We start from the raw sequence: 17763 nt of genomic DNA on the forward strand, positions 1-17763 counted from the left end.
GCGAGATCGGCAGAGGAAACGGGGTGGCTTCCCCTCTCCACCCCCCCAAAGATGACCAACCCGCTCTCCTGGGCCCCTGGCTCTAACACTGCGACGCCAAACCGCCAAAACGCGAACCATTTAGGCTTCTCTGTTCATTGTCATTTGGTTTAATGAGCATCTCCTGTGCTCTGCGACAAGAAGGTACTGGTGAAGAGGCAGCGACATAGATGACATTTCATTTCTGTCCCCTGTGACCCGCCGTTATCTCAGCTGCTGAGACACAGGGTCCAGGCACTTGCTCTTTAGCTGAGCCTAATTAGCTGCTTTCTGCTTCCTTCACAAAGCAATAAAATCAGGAGGGAAAAAAAAAAAAAACTTGGGCAGGAGAGAGGCCTGTAAGCCTGGGTTTTATTTCACTCTTCCGTCAGACACCGCAAGGCGAGTGTTGCTGGGAGATAACATTTCCCGGGTCACCCCAGGCGCTGGGCTGGGACTGTCGCTCACAGCCCCCCACACCCAGGCTGGCGTTATCTTCTGCGAACACGCTCGGCAGCAGGAGTCTTGGCAACACCGGGACGGAAGGTGGGGGGCCGCGGGCCGGGCCTCAGTGGGGCCTGGCTCTTTCAGTCTCGTGGGCTTTCACCCTTGTCTGTGACTCAGGGCACAGGTGCCGCCCCGGGATGATAACGTGGGAAATGCTCCCGCCTCGAGCCTGCGCCCAAGCTGGGAACTTCCTTGAAGAAGTGTCGAGAGCAGAAGTAGGTGCGTTAAGTGGCTCAGCTCCACGGAGACGGGCGTGTGAATGAACATCCAGACCCTCTCGGTCTCCTCTCTTCGGCCTCGAGCTCCCGGGCCGGGAACAGCGGAGGGCCAGCCAAACTTTGGGGGGTCCAAATGCCCCGCACCCACAATCACCGTGCGTGGCGACGTCGCGCCCGTGGAGAGGCCCAGAGACGGTTCTGAGGTTTGTTCCTGCTCCTGTCGCTCATGGGTGCTTGACTTCAGGGACAACATTCAGGTCCCCGTTCTAACTTTTAAAATGTAAGCTTTTTTCTTTTCTTTTAAATTCAGGTTAATTGACATATAACATTACGTTAGTTTCAGGGATACAGCATAACCCCCTCCTGATAAAAAAATAGTTTTTCCTACCGATGAGGACTTGGAAGATCTACTACTGTATTATTACCTCCAGACCCTGCACTGTACAGTACAGCCCTGTGGCTTCTTGAATTTATACCCAGAAGCTTGTGCCCAAAATGAATTCTTCGGTGCCGTGGTGTCCGTGGCCCTTCACTCACTGGGGAGTGCCAAGGGGATCCGTCTACACTTGGCGAATGGAAGTCCTCTTGGTCAAATCGAGCAGGTCTAAGGCTTCTCAGTGCAGGGCTCCAGCTTGACCCTTCACACGGAAAAGCAAACGTCCTTCACCCGAGCCCCATGGTTAGCTGACTTACCGGACGTCAGTGGCGCCGGGTCAAACCAGCGGGACGAGAATTGTGGATTTCTGGGGCTTTTTATTCAGTTCATGCTCTGGTTATCACTGAAATGCAGGACAGCGTCGCAGTCATCAGAAACGGTTTTTTGTGCCCAACTCGAATCCACAGTCTCTGTCATGATTAATGGCCAGGACACTATCTGCCCGGGGTCCGCGATCTGACACAGTGAGCACGCAGGTAAATCAGGCGCCCGTGACACCAGGGAGTTAGCGATAACTCGGGTCGGGACTGATTTTTGGGCTTTCTTTCAGCCAAGAACTCACACTGTGTGGCAGGGAAATTCTCACTGCAGACAGTTACCCCTCGTTTTCTTTAATTTGACTGATTTTCTGGGTCCTGCGGGTCTGTCGTCCATCACAGTGCAAAGCCAGTCTTCCGAGGCCAAAAAGAAAGCGCATCCCTCCCTAGGAAAAACAAGCGTGAATTTCTTTCCGTGAATGCGCTTCTTTTTCTTACCTTCTCTGTGCTCCCCACCTCACCTTGCCTTGCTTACTTACACTTGTTGAAGGCGTTCTGCTTCTCTTTGTTCTGTTGAACCTAAACTGAGCATCTCCAACACCCAAGCAGCCTTCAGACTTGGGAGTTCTTGAACTTCCCTGTCTGGCATGGTAGCCGCCAGCCACGGGCAGCAGCGGAGCACCTGGACGGCAGCTGGTCCACGTTGAGCTGCACCGTGATCACAGAATACCCACCAGATGCCAAAGAATTCATGGGAAAAGAAAAAAGTAAAATAACAACACTCGCTGGGGCCCCGTGGGTGGCTCAGTCGGTTAAGCGTCTGCCTTCGGCTCAGGTCATTATCTCAGTGTCCTGGGAATCAAGCCCCGCATCGGGGTTCCTGCTCAGAAGGGAGTCTGACTCTCCACACACACCCCTGCCCTGCCCCGGTCTCTCTCAAGTAAATAAAAAAAAAAAAAAAAGAAAGAAAGAAAACAAAAACACTTGTATTGATTCCAGTTGAAAATACTCTCTGGGATATATTGGGTTAAATAGTTATGTCACCTGTTTCTTTTCTACTTTTTTGTGTGGCTACTAGCACATTTTAAAATTACCCCTCTTTCTAATGGACAGTGCCGTTTCAGACTGCGTCCTTTCGCCGGTGGTTTCAGAATCAAAGAGACAAAAATGCTGCAGAATTACTCTGAGAGAGTCCATTCCCGCTGGGTTTTATTGGTAATGCATTCCCAGTATCAAAAATTGATTTTCTAAATGAGTGTTGTTGTTGTTTTTTCCCACCACCCCGTGGCTGACTCTCTAAATAGCTGTGCTGTGGGTGCTTGAGGCTTTCCAGCTCCTCGGTGCCCCCAGTCTGGCTCTGTCTGGCTGCTGGTTGCACCTGCTCACGACAGCCCCTCCTTCCACCAGGGCCACCAGCCCGGAATCCTGCAGCCTCCCACACAGCCGCCCCTGGAGCCCTCACCCTCCCTCTCATCTGGGTCCCGCCCCCTGCCTGGGTCCACCTCCCCCACCTCTCAGCAGCTCCCACTCAGTGGTGCCCAGTAACACCCATCCTTCTGCTTGCACTGTCGGAACACTTGGATTTGGCATCACTTAGGGGCCAGCCGGACCTCAGTTTCCCCTCCCCTTCCTCCTGGTGACCTAGCGTGACTGCCCAAGGTAGCAGGCGCTCACAGCCTGTGCTCCCCCAGAACCTTGCCCGCCACCACGATGAGGACGCAGTGAATGGGAACTCAAGGAGGTCAAAGACAATGACCACCGCCGCGTCTGCCATCTGCCCCGCCTGGCGCAGCTGCACGCAGTCTCCATCAACGGGAGGGAGGGCTGGACCAAGGGTAAGAGGGAGGGTGAACAGTGACTCCCAGGAGCCTGGGAATTTCGTCGTCTACATCTCTGTGTACACGCGGGCTGCCTGGCACGCGGGGTGCGTGCTCAGTAAATGTGCCTGGGGTGGATGAGCTAGGGCACTGCTTCTCGCCGCCTCTGCGCACACACGTCCCCGGGGCTTGTGCTAGAATGCGGATTCGGAGTCGGCCCTCCGGGGCCACGGGTGGTGCGGCCGCTGCTGCGGGTCCGGCAGGGAACCAGAGGGTGGCTCTGTTGCAGCCGCTGGGTCCTCAGCCTGGCGGGGCCTCTCCCAACTCCTGTGTCATCTCCCAATGACAGTGACTATGCCCGGTGTGCACCATCCCCCCGCCCCTCGATTCCAGAAGGCTCCTAGCTGGCATCGCACAGGGACTTCGCCTTCCGCGAGCCTGCAGAGCCCGCCGTCTCCCTTTCAGCCACAGTCCTCTGCAACGTTTGGGTCTCCCCGGCCTTGACTTTCTCCAGGGCTTTCCTCCCACCGCCAGCCCCTCTCTTTCTAGCAGCTCATTCTTTCTTTTCATCATCCTTCTGTCTTCACATCCCAATCAGATCCCTCCTCAGTGAAGCCTGCCCTCCACCATCCCTGTGAGCTTGGCCTCTGGAGTTGCCTGAGAACGGCATCCGTGCACCAAAGGTGTGGGCTCCAAGGTCAGGAAAGAACTCCCCCTCATGGAACGTGTGGGTCTCCTTCCTCCAGTGCCTCCTGCTCGTGACTTCTGCACACGTCGGCCCGTGCCTGGGCACGCGACAACGCCTCTGTTGGGCCCCGGCTGCAGAAATAGGGCTAAGGCATTCTGCCCTCCTGCGGCGCCCAGCCTCAGAGAAAGATGTGCAGAGAAGGGGTTCATAGGGACACGCTGGGACCAGGACACAGGCGAGCGCTGCGGGGGCGGGGAGAGGCCTCCGCCCAAACCCAGTTGGGAGAATGTGAGGATGTCAGGGTGTTGTCCAAGCAGAGATAGCAGGGAACGAGGAGAGGTGGCTCTGGAGAGGCCTGGCACGTGGGCACCAGAGACTGTTCTAGAAGTGGCATGGGAGCTCCCTCCTGCTTGGTCCTGGCTCTTGCCCACTTTCGGCTCTGAATTTCTGCCCTTTGATCCCAGTCCTCTCATTCTCCAACAGTTAGGAGGGAGGCAGGGGCGGGACTGGGTGGTGCAGGGAGAGACTTTGAGAGGCTGTCGGCAGACAGGTGGGAGGTGAGGACTGATGCTGGACCCGCTGCCCCAGGAGGGAAAGGAGCTCGAAGAGCAGGAAAGCCGATGCCTTTTCACTGACCCCAGCCCCCCACAACCCACCCGAAGTCCCAGAGTTTCTGCAGGTGGCTCAGCACAGGATTGTAGATCGTATGATACTCTCCTCCCTCTCTCTTATTTTGCGTGAGCGTTGCTCCCCGCCACCCACCCTAACCCCGCCAGTGCAGCTCTGAGCACCCCGAGCTGGGTACCCGACATACTGGCATGCACAGAGCAGACACTGGTCACCTCCTGTGTTCCAGACACTGGATCCTGGGAAAATGAGATGAGCAGGACACACATCCTCTCAGTGCAGACCAGGTAGACAAGCGAGACCACTTTCTTCTAGAGGGGCAAGCATTTCATAGAGGAGGTGTAAGGAAGAGACAGTGCTTGGGAGAAAAATACCCCGACTTCTTGGCTGAGGCTGCGAGGAGAGGGGCAGGAACAGGGAGGCTCCGCACATGCCTCCGAAGCTGCTCGATGCCCAGGGAAGGCTTGAGAGATTGTAATTGCCTGGTTGATTATTTGTTTAAGTTGCAAAATCGCCAAAGACAAAAGCCTCTGAAATATGCCAGCAAGGGTCTCACCAAATTGGTTGGCTCCTTTCCAAAACTGACCCTGCCCGGGCTTGCGGGGGGTCGGGCCCAGGTGTTCAAGGGAAGCATTCAGGCTTCCTGCTACTCTAAGAGCACAGAAGGATGCCCACAGGCGCAGGGGACAAATTGGATTCCAACCGCCATATGGCTTGGATTTCACGTTTTGACTGGCCTAGTGTAATCATTTTTACAAAGTCTAGGGCCTTGTTACAGATTGTAAATGATAAGGTCACGAGGATTAGAGACCAGTTAAAAATGTTAGAAGACATATGCTGTGCATTTTACTAATGAATGGCCATATTCAAACATGTTCACTAATTAATGGCAATATTTGAACGGGTCGACTAATGAATGGCAATATTTGAAAGTGGTGTTGAATTTGATACTCTGTGACCAGTGCTCCATTTCGGGAAGGAGCCAAATGCTCCATAAGGTCTGGGAAATGCTGGTTTTACAGCAAAATTCAGCCGGCCTTGCAAGATGCTAAAGGGAATTTTCAGTCAGATGGAGAAATCTGCCCACCGAGAGGTTTCTTTAGGTGACCATGGATGGTGTGAACATTGTCCCAGCTTGCGGCCAAATCCTACTTTAACCTTCGGGAATGGGGAGACAGGAAGTGAAGGCCAGAGCAGGGAGGCCACAGAGGGGGGTGAGGACCGGGGCCAGAGGAAGGTTCTTTAAAATGGTTAAAGCAAAGAGAGGAAGCGGAGGGATTCGGGAGGACATTGCCCCACTACCACTGTTAGGGATGCCTGGCGAGCCGCTCCGAGGGCCGACTCTGCTCAGTGTGAAGGCCCGGGACGTAGACCGGGCTACAGAGCCTGATGCTCGCTTGCCTCCTGTTTCCTTCTCTCTGGCCTAGACCTCCAGTCTGTTGACTGTCCATGTCTAAAGCCACCAAGCTAAAATTCACTTACCGTCCTTTGCCGGCAAGCGGGCCAACGTCAGACAGACGGAACAAGGAGAGGACAGGCTCCATGCACTCTGTCTCAGAGCCTGCCCCCGAGGAGCAGGAAGATGGCAGGTGGGACTGACCACAGACCCCCATTCAGCCAAATGGACAAGACTCTGGAGTAACTCGGAGGTACTGAGCTGGCCAACAGCCTGTCCCTGGGGCGGTGCCATGTGGCTCGAGAGGGTCTGAGCGAAAATGCTGTGTTTATTTGAGATTCTTTCCAGGCCCATCATCTGACGAAGGTCGTCAGTGGGAACACAGCGGGCTGGGGAGAAGAGTCAGGCCTTCGCTCGCCTTGCCGCTGGGCGTGGACCACCTGCCCCCTCTTCCACCAGGGCAGGTGTGTGAATGCAATCAAAGTGTATACTCCACGTGTCCTTTGACCTAGCTGTTTCACTTCTAGAAATCTGTGCTATGGATTTCCTTCACTGCAGAGTGACCTGAGGAGAAGGACGTTCCCTGCGGCTTTGTTTCCAGCAGCAAAATACTGGGAAAGACCCACATGGCCGTGGGTGGGGGGCACCTGGTTAGACCCAGTGAAGTGTATCTGCCTGCTGGAAGGCAGCGTAGCTGCTGGTCAGTGGGCAGGCTGTGAACACAGTAAAATGAGGAAGTGAGACACGAGCACAAGGTAGAATGCCGTATCTCAGATGCCACTTTTGTCTTAAAATACAATGCACAAAAAATTTTCTGGAAGATACAAATAGATGACAGTGATTATCCCCCAGAAGCAATGCAGGGGACCAAGGAGGAAGGGGGCTTCTGTTTGACCATATACGTTCTGCACCTTTCTAGCTTGTGCTGGGCGCATGGGTTATCTGCTCAAAAAATACATAAACCCGTGAGTATGTGAGTTATCTCTATACAGCTATTAAAGAAAAGGCAACATAAATGGTCAATAAGGATTTGTAGGTTAAAAAAAAAGTATAAGCATTTTGAAGGAGGAAATAAGTTCAAATATCTTTGTCTATAGTTATATGTCAGATGGATCACTGTCCAGGACCACGCTTACCGTCAGGAGCATTAACTAGGCGCCCCTCTTGACTCAAGGTTTGGAGGGCAGCCCTGTTGAAGGTCAGCTTGCGGACATGGTCTCTTCGTTGTGCGAGCTCACCGTCTCTGGTGGGTCCCTGGTTCCAAGACAGATGGTAAAAAAATTTCACTAGATCGTACTCACCATGAATGTATAAATTAAGGCACCATGTGCCAGAAGGTTGGGTACATACAGTGCCTGATGAGATCGCGATAATGTCAGAAAAGGGAATTTTCAGAGTTCTGGTAAGAGCTCCCGTGAATAAAAATGAAACCAAGGGAAGTAAGGGCCTTTCAGCGTAGCAACCCTAAAACAAAAATAATTTGGGGTATGGGAGGGGTCACTGTCACAGTATTCTGTGGGAATCTAGACGACACTGTTCAACCGTCCTCGACGGTTCATATAGAATTTGAAAAATACAGAGGCGCCTGGGTGGCTCAGTCGTTTAAGTTTCTGCCTTCAGCTAGGTCATGATCCCAGGGCCCTGGGATCCAGTCCTGCATCGGGCTCCCCACTGCTCTCCCTGCCCCCAACCCCACCCCTTGGCTTGTGCTCCCTCTCTCTCACTCACTTTCTCTCTTTCTCAAATAGATAAATAAAATCTTAAAAAGGAAGGGAGGGAGGGAGGGAGGGAGGAAGATAGATACAAAGGAATTCAGCTACTGAGCTCTATTCAGCTTCCTTAAAATTATTTCTTTTTAGCCATTTGGAGGTTGCATGTAAAAGATCATCTTAGTCTGTTTACATTTAGAGCATGGCATTGTTTCAGATTGCTTCCCACCATGAAATTCTGTGATTTTAAGATGCTGTGCACTTGAAAAGAAATAACCTGACTTTCTTCTTCTCAAGATTGTGTTTTAGTGCATTACAGTCTAATACCACTTCCGTTGTGTTGCACTGTCTTGTCAGATCAGTTTTGCACGAATCAGCGGCTGGTCACCCATGGGGAGCCTGACTCTTTGGAAACTTCTATTTTTAACACACTGAGGCTCGATCGTATATATCACTGCTGCCATCTTCTGGAAAGTCCTACACCTGGAAGAAAACTATTTCATCTGCTCCCAAAGAAGCACAGATGTGTGCCTCGGGCTTTGATGTTTCCCTTGACTATAGTCAGGGGTCCTGAAACACGATTTGATTCTCTCTCGTTCTTTTAATGCAGAACTTCAGAGCTGTGGAAAGGAATGAACGGCACATAATAAAATGCCTTTCTAATAGATGCTGTCAGGACCGAAAACAGGCAGAAGGAACGTGGGCTTTCATGTACAGATCACTCAACTTGAAGGATCAAACCCTTATTTTGAGGGTCATCCCTTGTAGGTACCAACTGGCTCTCAGCTGTATTGATCAGCACACGCTGAATGTTCCGCATTGGAAGCTGTTCATTTAATTCCTTTTCATGTTTCCAAAGAGAAAATATACATACATCTCTTTTGAATGTCTCCATGATGGGCTTCTGGGAAATCAAACTCAACCATCAATCAAATGACTTCTCTACTGACATGATATTGAACGATAAAAATGACGGACAATCTGTATGGCTCCGTGGTAGTACAGGGTGGTCTAGGGGACTGACGGTGAAGGTGCCCCTGCACATAGACAAGCAAAGGGAGGCCAGCATCCCTCTCCATACAGCAGTTAGGAGGGTCGACAAGCCTGGCGTTGCCCAGGAGTTCCCAGTCTCATGCAGGACTTTCACGTAACAACAGTGATTATCAGAGTAGTGGGAATCGCTTTAATGAACAAGGGGCTTCACTGCCACCTTACGCTTCCGTCAAATTTTATTGCCTATAAAGCATCGTAACTCTATGGAGGAAACTACTTATTGTGTTTACTGTGTGTCTGAGACTGTGTGAAATATTCATTACCTTATTATTCCATCTTTACCAAAAAATAAATAAAGGAAGGAGATATTAGGATCACACAGGGTAATGAATAGAAGGGATAGGCCTCTGTCTCCAGGTCTGTCTGACTTCAGAAGGTTTACTTTGAAATATCAAAGTATATCTGATTTCTAAAACTATAAATACCTACTGTGTGATTTTGTGTATTACAAGGTGTGATTCTCAAGTGTGGTCCGGGTCCAAGATTTCATCCATCCTTAAGGTGAACAGTCAACACATATTAATTGCAAGAAAAAAAATATGACTTGAATGGTAAAAATGGTTTCGCTATTGCTTCTTAGAAATAAAGTTTGTCTTGCTGAACTTCCCACTTAGTAAATAGTTGTTTTGAAGTTGTATGCCTCATGTTAGGCACTTGGGATGAGCCAGTTTCTACAATTAGGTGAAGGGTTTGGGCGGGAACCTCCCAGGCAGCGAATCCAAGAGAAAAATGAATTGGATTAGCATATTCATTGTCAAGTAAATGGACACAGTCCTCTGTTGGGAGTGATAAGGCTGTTCCTGGTGTTAACTTCTTTTTTAATTTAATTTAATTTATATTCAGTTAATTAACATATAGTGTTATTATTAATTTCAGAGGTTGAATTCAGGGATTCATCACTAGTGTTGGCTTTTTTTTTTTTGAGTTGTCAACTTTTTTTTAACTTTATTTTATTTTTTCAGTGTTTCAAAATTTATTGTTTATGCACCACACCCAGTGCTCCATGCCATATGTGCCCTCCTTAATACCCACCACCAGGCTCTCCTAACCCCCAACCCTCCTCCCCCACAAAACCCTCAGTTTGTTTCTCAGAATCCACAGTCTCTCATGGTTCATCTCCCCCTTCAATTTCCCCCAAATCGCTTCTCTCCTTCACCCAATGTCCTCCATGTTATTCCTTATGTTCCACAAGTAAGTGAAACCATATGATAATTGACTCTCTGCTTGACTTATTTCACTCAGCATAATCTCTTCCAGTCCCGTCCATGTTGCTACACAAGTTGGGTATTCATCCTTTCTGATGGAGACATAATACTCCATCGTGTATATGGACCACATCTTCTTTTTCCATTCATCTGTTGAAGGGCATCTTGGCTCTTTCCACAGGTTGGTGACTGTGGCCATTGCTGCTATAAACATTGGGGTACAGATGGCTCTTCTTTTCACTACATCTGTATCTTTGGAGAACATACCCAGCAGTGCCATTGCAGGGTCATAGGGAAGCTCTATTTAATTTCTTAAGGAATCTCCACACTGTTTTCCAAAGTGGCTGCACCAACTTGCATTCCCACCAACAGTGTAAGAGGATTCCCCTTTCTCCACATCCTCTCCAACACTTGTTGCTTACTGTCCTGTTAATTTTGGCCATTCTATGGGGCACCTGGGTGGCTCAGTGGGTTAAACCTTTGCCTTCAGCTCAGGTCATGATCCCAGGGTCCTGGGATCGAGCCCCACATGGGGCTCTCTGCTCTTCTGGAAGCCTGCTTTCTCCTCTCTCTCTCTGCCTGCCTCTCTGCCTACTTGTGACCTCTGTCTGTCAAATAAAATCTTTAAAAAGAAAAATTTTGGCCATTCTAACTGGTGTAAAGTGGTATCTCAGTGTGGTTTTGATTTGAAACTCCCTGATGGCTCATGATGATGAACATTTTATCATGTGTCTATTAGCCATTTGTATGTCTTCTTTGGAGAAGTGTGTGTTCATGTCTTCTGCCCATTTTTTGATGTGATTATCTATTCTTTTGAATGTTGAGTTTGAGGAGTTCTTTATAGATCTTGGATATCAGCCCTTTGTCTGTGGTGTCATTTGAAAATATCTTCTCCCATTCTGTGGGTTGCCTCTTTGTTTTGTTGACTGTTTTCTTTACTGTGTTGACTTCTAAGAGCAGTTGTCCTGTGGTGCTTGGGATGGAAGACACACACAAAAAGAGATTCAAAGTACCATTTTGCAAATAACATAGAAAATGCAAGTACTTGTTTTTTTTTTTATATCAGTCAATTTGCAAAAGAATTAAATGACCTAGTAAAATTTTTTCTATAGCAGCTGAGCTATGTCAGCCAGCCAAAAGAGAGGCAGAACCAGTGGGAGGTGGATGCAGATATAAAAATATGCTCAGCTGTCCCCATAGATCCATAGATCCATGAATAAATCTATCTATATATCAGCATATCCATATCTATGACCCTAATTTCACAAGCAGGCCTTCAAGAAGGGCAGGCTGACAAGCCAGAAGCTGTTGTCCCCAGATAGACCCTCTCCTTCTGGGGAAAACCTCAGTTCTGCTCTTAGAACCTTTCAGCAGATTGAATCAGGCACACCCAGATTATCTAGGATCATCTCTCCTCCTTAAAGCAAAATGAGCATAGATGTTATAGGCCTACAAAATACCTTCACAAACACACCCAGATTAGCGCTTGATAGAATAACTGGGAATAGCGGTCTAACCGAGTTGACATGGAAAGTCAACGTCCTAGGAGCAAAGATAATAGAGTCCACGTATATTGCTTTCTAGTCAAATCTAGTAAGGGATAGAGTTTAGAGAGCCAACATTATAAGTATGTATTATGTTTATAATTTTTAAAAGCCTTTTTTTAGAAGATTTTATTTATTTATTTGTGTGAGAGAGAGAGAGAGAGAGCATGAGTGCACAAGCTGGAGGCGGGAGAGGTAGACTGAGAAACAGACTCCCCACTGAGCAGGGAACCCAACACGGGGCTGGATCCCAGGACCCTAAGATCATAACCTGAAACGAAGGCGGATGCTTAACTGACTAAACCACCCAGGTGCCCCTTAAAAGTATTTATTTATTTTAACTACAGAAATTGGTGGCATTTATCAGATCTATGTCAAGAGAAAACAGTCCTGGAAAAGTATACTGCATAAATGTTTGGTAGTCCCTTCCATTCAATTAGTATTTACTTGTAAGATATCTTCAGCAAATGTGAGACCACAGTTAGTTCATAGCAAGTCCCAGGTAAATTGCAGCCTTTTGCGTTATTAGTTAGAACAAGATCCACGTGCCCATGAGAGACAGGCAATGTCAGCATACTGAGTGTGAAAATGTGGGAGCTGGATCTGTCTTCTCAAGCTCTTTCTCTAGAAATATCTGTGCCATTGGCAGTGTTTGAAAACTGGCCCAAAACGTTACCTCAAGGAGTTTGTGTATGCCTAAGCCAGAGTTCCCCAACCTTCCTCTGTCTGCCCTGCCCCTGGCGACTCAGTAAGTGTTTCCTGGTGCTCCTAAGTCAAAGGAACTGTAGTTTTGCTTACCAAATACTTAAGTCCAAACAGTTTTGCTTATTGAATACTTAAGTCCAAGTACCATAAATAAGAATTAATGTCTTAGCAACACAATAGTCATTTGAAAAGATAGTTGACATAAATTGAATAGAAAAAATATTTTTATTTCATTCCTAAATAACTACATCTCCTGCTGCACACAGATGCTCCCAGGGTAGTTGTTTTCCTATCACAGTAACCAAAAACCCAGCTCTGCAAAGATAGGTCATCAGAAGGGGAACACAATCCACGCTAACACCATGAACCGCCTTGAGTTAGTAATTCACAGTGTCCAACGGGTAGTGTCAACCATGTCTTCCTCAGAACTTTAAAGTACCCCATTGCACCCTCATGAGCTTCTTGTGGCACCCCGGAGTGCCTCGGCACACAGTTTGGGAATGGAAGAGCCTAAGCATTTGTACAAGCACCTGGTTGAATTCTGAATAACATAATTAAAAACCTGCACATTTTCAAGGCACCTGGGTGGCTCAGTTGGTGAAGTGTCCGACACTTGATTTCGGCTCAGGTCATGATCTCTGGGTCGTGAGATCGAGCCCTGCGTGGGGCTCACGCACTGGGCAAGGACCCTGCTTCAATTCTTTCTCTCTCTCCCTCTGTCTCTCCCCCACTCTAAAAACAAAACAAAACCTGAACATTTTCAAGATCAGACCTTCTAGATATTTCCCCATTTTGTATGAGAAAGATGCAAATTGTTTAACCAGGAAGCCCACAGCGTGATAGCTCCACACCGAAGTCAGACTGTCGGAACGGAAGCAGAAGAACAAGTGCACGACGTGAAATTACCTCCAGAGGATTCGCCCAGCTTCCACGTGCCTTTCGCTGTGCTAAAGCGGGGAGGCCTTCCAGCTTCCTGCGCTCTTCTTTTTCTGTTACGTTTTTCATCCATTCCTCGTAGTCCCAGTGTGAAAGGGATTTAATGTCTTTGTGTCAGGAAAGGCCTATTTATTCTGACAAACTGATCAACCTCTGGGGTGTTCCTCTACCGTGAAACTGATTTTATATCTCATCCACTAGCTAATAAGATGTGAAGCGTTTTCCCTGTCACGCCAAGAGTTCAGACTTGCTTCTGAGGAAGGCGCTAGGCTGAAGTCACCCCGTGAGCGCCTCTCCGTGACTGAACCGTCCAGGCTGCGTTTTTGCAACACAGCGCGTGAGGGCTGAGCGATGGCTCTGTGGCCAACGCAAAGAGGAGCGGACACATTAATTAAAAAAAAAAAAAATTGTTTTTCATCTTAAGAGGAAGCCCTAAGACCCACTCCATTCGCTGTTCACTGGATTAGCTTTCGGCTCAGGGAAAATAGAAAGTGCCAGAAATTAAAACCCGGTGCGTTGGCGGATTGTGTAACGACAACCTGACACACGCCCGTCTCCCACCAACTGAATCTTTCAATAAAGTGTAAATCCCACAAAATAGGGGCCGGTCTCTTGGCTGTGAGAAGAAATAAGACTACGGCACTCTGAAAATAACGACTACTTAGAAGGTAGGTGGCCTCCTACCCACAGAGGCCTTTTCCGTATCAAATCCCTGCCTGTCTTGTTCAGTCTGCTCAGAGATTAAGGCAATTTTCAGACGAGCTGTTGACACAAGAAACTGGACATGGGGAAGGAGGGAGACCTGCTTCTGGGGTGAAGACAGCATGAAGGAAAACCACCTGGGATGGGCTGTTCTCTCGGAGGCCAGGAAGGGTGGTGATGTGTTGGGGGGTAAAGCTGGACTTTTCTGGACACTGTTTGTCAGGGTTTGTATTTATCGGTTCCAACCAGTCTTATCGGAAGCAAAACCGCACTAACTTCCTGGCTTGTGCTGGAGAATATTCATTTGAGAACCTCAGGCCTCTGCAACTTTTTTGCATCTTCTGGATTCTCGCTGCCATTACTCTATCCGTTATCGATGGCTGTGTAAAAAACACCCCAAAACTTAGTAATTTTAAACAACAGTCTTGTTCTTGTTTTGCTTTATTTTCTTTTTTCCCGACAAGGCCATCATTGTGGCAAGCTCCTGTAAAGCCAAGTTTGTCTCTGTTTCACCTGGGGTCAGCGGGGGCAACTCATCCAGGGGCTGGAAGATCTCCTGGAAACATGGCTCAGATGCTGGGCTGCCGTGTTGGTGCCGCCTGCCTGCTGGTAGCTCAGCCAGGCCTCTTGGCCCGAGGCTCAGGTTCCCTGTACACCCGCCCCTCAGGAGCTGCTGGCCAGAATGGAATCTGCCTATTTCCCCAGGCCTGGGCCCAGATCGCGACCTATCATCACCTCCACCACGGCTGTTGGCCAAGTAGTGAACACGTCCATATTTAAGCAGAAGAGACCTAGAACCCGCCTTTCCTGAGGGGTGTCAGAGGGCAGGGGCAGAATGATGACTTCAATCCCATGTGTCCACTGAAGGGCACACACCCTTAGCCACACCCTCTGGAGCGTGCCTGATGGCAACAGCGTAGGTCTAGAGGGGCGTCCAGGTTCCCGACGGTGGGAGGAGAGCTTCCTTTTCCAGCAGTCACTTTTGTAGCCTTCTTCCCTGAAGATGGAGGGTGGAGAGCAGTGAGTCTCTCCCCAGGTCTCTCCCATTCTGTGGTGTGTGAATTTTGACAGGGGCATCATCCCCAGCTGAGCAGACCCACTCCAGGCCACGTAGCAGCTACCCCTGGCCGCCATTACAAAGCACCACAGACTGGGGGGCTCCAACAACAATTACTTTCTCACAGTCCTGCAAGCTAAAAGCCCAGAAGCAAGGTGTCGGCAGGGCTGGTTTCCCCTGAGGTCTCCCTCCTGACTTGCAGATGGCCGCCTTCTTGCTGTGTCCCCATGTGGTCATCTCCCAGTCCATCTCCTCTCATAAAGACACTGGCCACGCAGGATCAGGGCTGACTCTCATGACTTCATTTTACCGTACTTACCTCATCAAAGACCCTATTTCCAAATGCACTCCCGTCCTGAGGTACTGGGAGTCAAGGCTTCACCATATGAATGCGCAGGGGACACAATTGATTTCTGCTTCCTGTAATAGGCTTTCCGTAAAAAACTAAGTCTATTAACATGAACTTATAAATCCTCTGTATGTGTAAACAGATCTAGGATGTGAGATCCTTGAATAACATTGTTTTCCTCATATCCTAACACCAGTAACACTCTACGACTGTCTCCTGCCAGACTGGAAACACCATAAAGATAGGAAATATGACTCAGCCATCTTTGGAACCTTGCTGTAGGGCTTGGAATATTATTTAGTAAAGAGCGAACAATGTCATTGAAATATAACTTTCTTTCTCTTTGCAAAAAGTCCTTTGGCACAGAAAACATCACACAAGTCAGAGGAATGGCTGTAGTGAGCTTGGAGAAGGAGAAACACGTGAGGTCCAGGCGCAGCCGACAAACCCATCCCTGACACGTGTGTGTTCTTCCGCAGTTCGTCTTCTGCCGGGACTGTAAGGAGGCGTACCATGAAGGTGAATGCGGCACCCTCTTCGAAGCCTCAGGAGCAGTTACTCAGGTAGAGTGCCCCCTCCTTCCGCAAAACAGGGCTCGGGATGAGGGTGCGAGACAAGAGCTGTTTCCTGAAAGTCAATGGGTTCCAATCTAAAAAACAAACAAACAAACAAAAAAAATAAAAAAAAAATCACCAAAAAAACCCCAAAATCAGCCTAGTAGCCTACAGTCCCAGGGAATAGGGCTCTGGCTGTCCCACCCCCATGATCCTCCCAGAATGACCCACCTCCTCGGGGTAGGGCTGTAGATGGCCACTGGGTTATGCCCGTGCTTTCCCCCGGTGGTATATGGAATAGGGAAAAGGAACATAGCATGAGCAGAGGAGTCTTTAGAGGAGAGAGAAAACAATGTAACAATTTCTGAATCAGGTAATCAATTTTAACCCCACTTTATAGTTTTTTTCAAAAGTGCCTTGTGTAAAAATCATTGGTGAAACTTCCTCCCTGAATGATGTGCATAGAAGTATTACGTGATGCGAGGATATTACTGTTCTTTAGCAAAATCATCAAGTATGCTAAATTGTATTTCAGTCTTGATTAGGTAAAGAGCTGTTTACTGAACCTTACTCTCCAATGTACTACATCAGGCTTAGGGAAATGCAAATACATTTTCTTTTATTTATTAATTATGATCAACCAAACCTTAGAGGAAAGGAGTAAAAATTTCAGCACAGTTGATGAATTTGCTCATTATTTTTCCACTGATAGAGATGTTAACAAGGTTTTAAATATCCAGTCTACCCAGATAAATCTTTTAGTTAACTTTATTGACAGGAGCCTCATAAATAGACATAGATATTTCAGAACATTTTAATTTTACAGTAGAGAATTTAATATATCTGAATGTTCTAAAAGCAGAGCATAAAGAAGTATATCTTTTTAAAATACTCTGTGGAATTATTTACTAATATTAACATAACCAAATAAATATAACTAGTGAATTCAGGTCTTCTCATCAGCTTCTAAGATGTTGGCCATGAGCATATTAGGAGACAGACCTGAATTGCCATTTCTGCAACAGAGGCAGCAAATGCTCTTTCTGGGGATTTTATTTTATCCCAGTGGCATTCAAATACAAGCTCACTGCATGCTGATGTCAGGAATAACATTAACCCCGAGATGCCCCTGCCTCAGGACTACTGTAGCCCAGAAGGGCTAGGCTAGACCAAGGCACGGAGAAATGAAGCTGGTCTGGCTACTTACATCCATACACTCTTTAGGACCACAAACATGGGCAAAGGCTTCCAAGAAGTGATACAGTAATGTCTATTTGAAAACAGTAGCCATAAGGTGAAGGAGAAAATTGCTTAGCCTTGAAGTTGTCCAAGTGCCCAACCTACCTGATAATCCCCTTCCTTATTCATTCAAAAAGAACTAACCAACCTCGGTGATAAAGATTGAGGTAACTCCCCAGAATTTTTTGAAGCTATTAAAACCTTATTGTTCAACTCAGGAAAGTAGGAGAAAGAAAGTTAGAGCTGGCCTTAAGCAGAGGTGACCAGGATCCAGGGGCTTGTTTCTGCAAAGACCACCAATTGGCAAACAAACATTTGTCTACATAAATATATATAAATCAAGCATTTGTATCCACCAGACTTTCTTTTTTTTTTTTTTTTTAAGATTTTATTTATTTATTTGACAGAAAGAGAAAGAGATCCCAAGTAGGCAGAGAGGCAGGCGGGGCGGTCGGGGGGGGTGGGGAGCAGGCTTCCTGGGGAGCAGGGATCCCAATGCAGGGCTTGGTCCCAAGACCCTGAGATCATGACCTGAGCCAAGGCAGAGGCTTAACCCACGGACCCACCCAGGTGCCCTGACCACCAGACTTTCTGCAGGAAAACTGCAGATAAGTCATTTTTAAAAAGATTTATTTATTTATTTTAGAGAGAGAGTGAGCAAGGGGAGGGGTAGAGAGAGGCGGAGAGAGAGAATCTCAAACAGATGCCCTGCTGAGTGCAGAGCCTGACACCAGGTTCAATCCCAC

The 17763-nt window shown here is 48.0% G+C and overlaps 1 protein-coding gene across 3 annotated transcripts in view; it reads left to right on the forward strand.

Annotated features, from left to right (window-relative positions):
- The window catches only part of PRKN (parkin RBR E3 ubiquitin protein ligase), a 1331354-nt gene that overhangs the window by 1278495 nt on the left and 35096 nt on the right, over positions 1-17763 (forward strand). For all 3 annotated transcript variants that reach the window (XM_046005587.1, XM_046005588.1, XM_046005590.1), the window contains one exon: positions 15704-15787. In XM_046005587.1, the coding sequence (XP_045861543.1) occupies positions 15704-15787 (84 nt within the window). The remainder of the gene's footprint in view (positions 1-15703; positions 15788-17763) is intronic.

The sequence above is a fragment of the Meles meles genome, chromosome 5 (assembly GCF_922984935.1).
Source record: "Meles meles chromosome 5, mMelMel3.1 paternal haplotype, whole genome shotgun sequence".
Lineage (NCBI taxonomy): Eukaryota > Metazoa > Chordata > Mammalia > Carnivora > Mustelidae > Meles > Meles meles.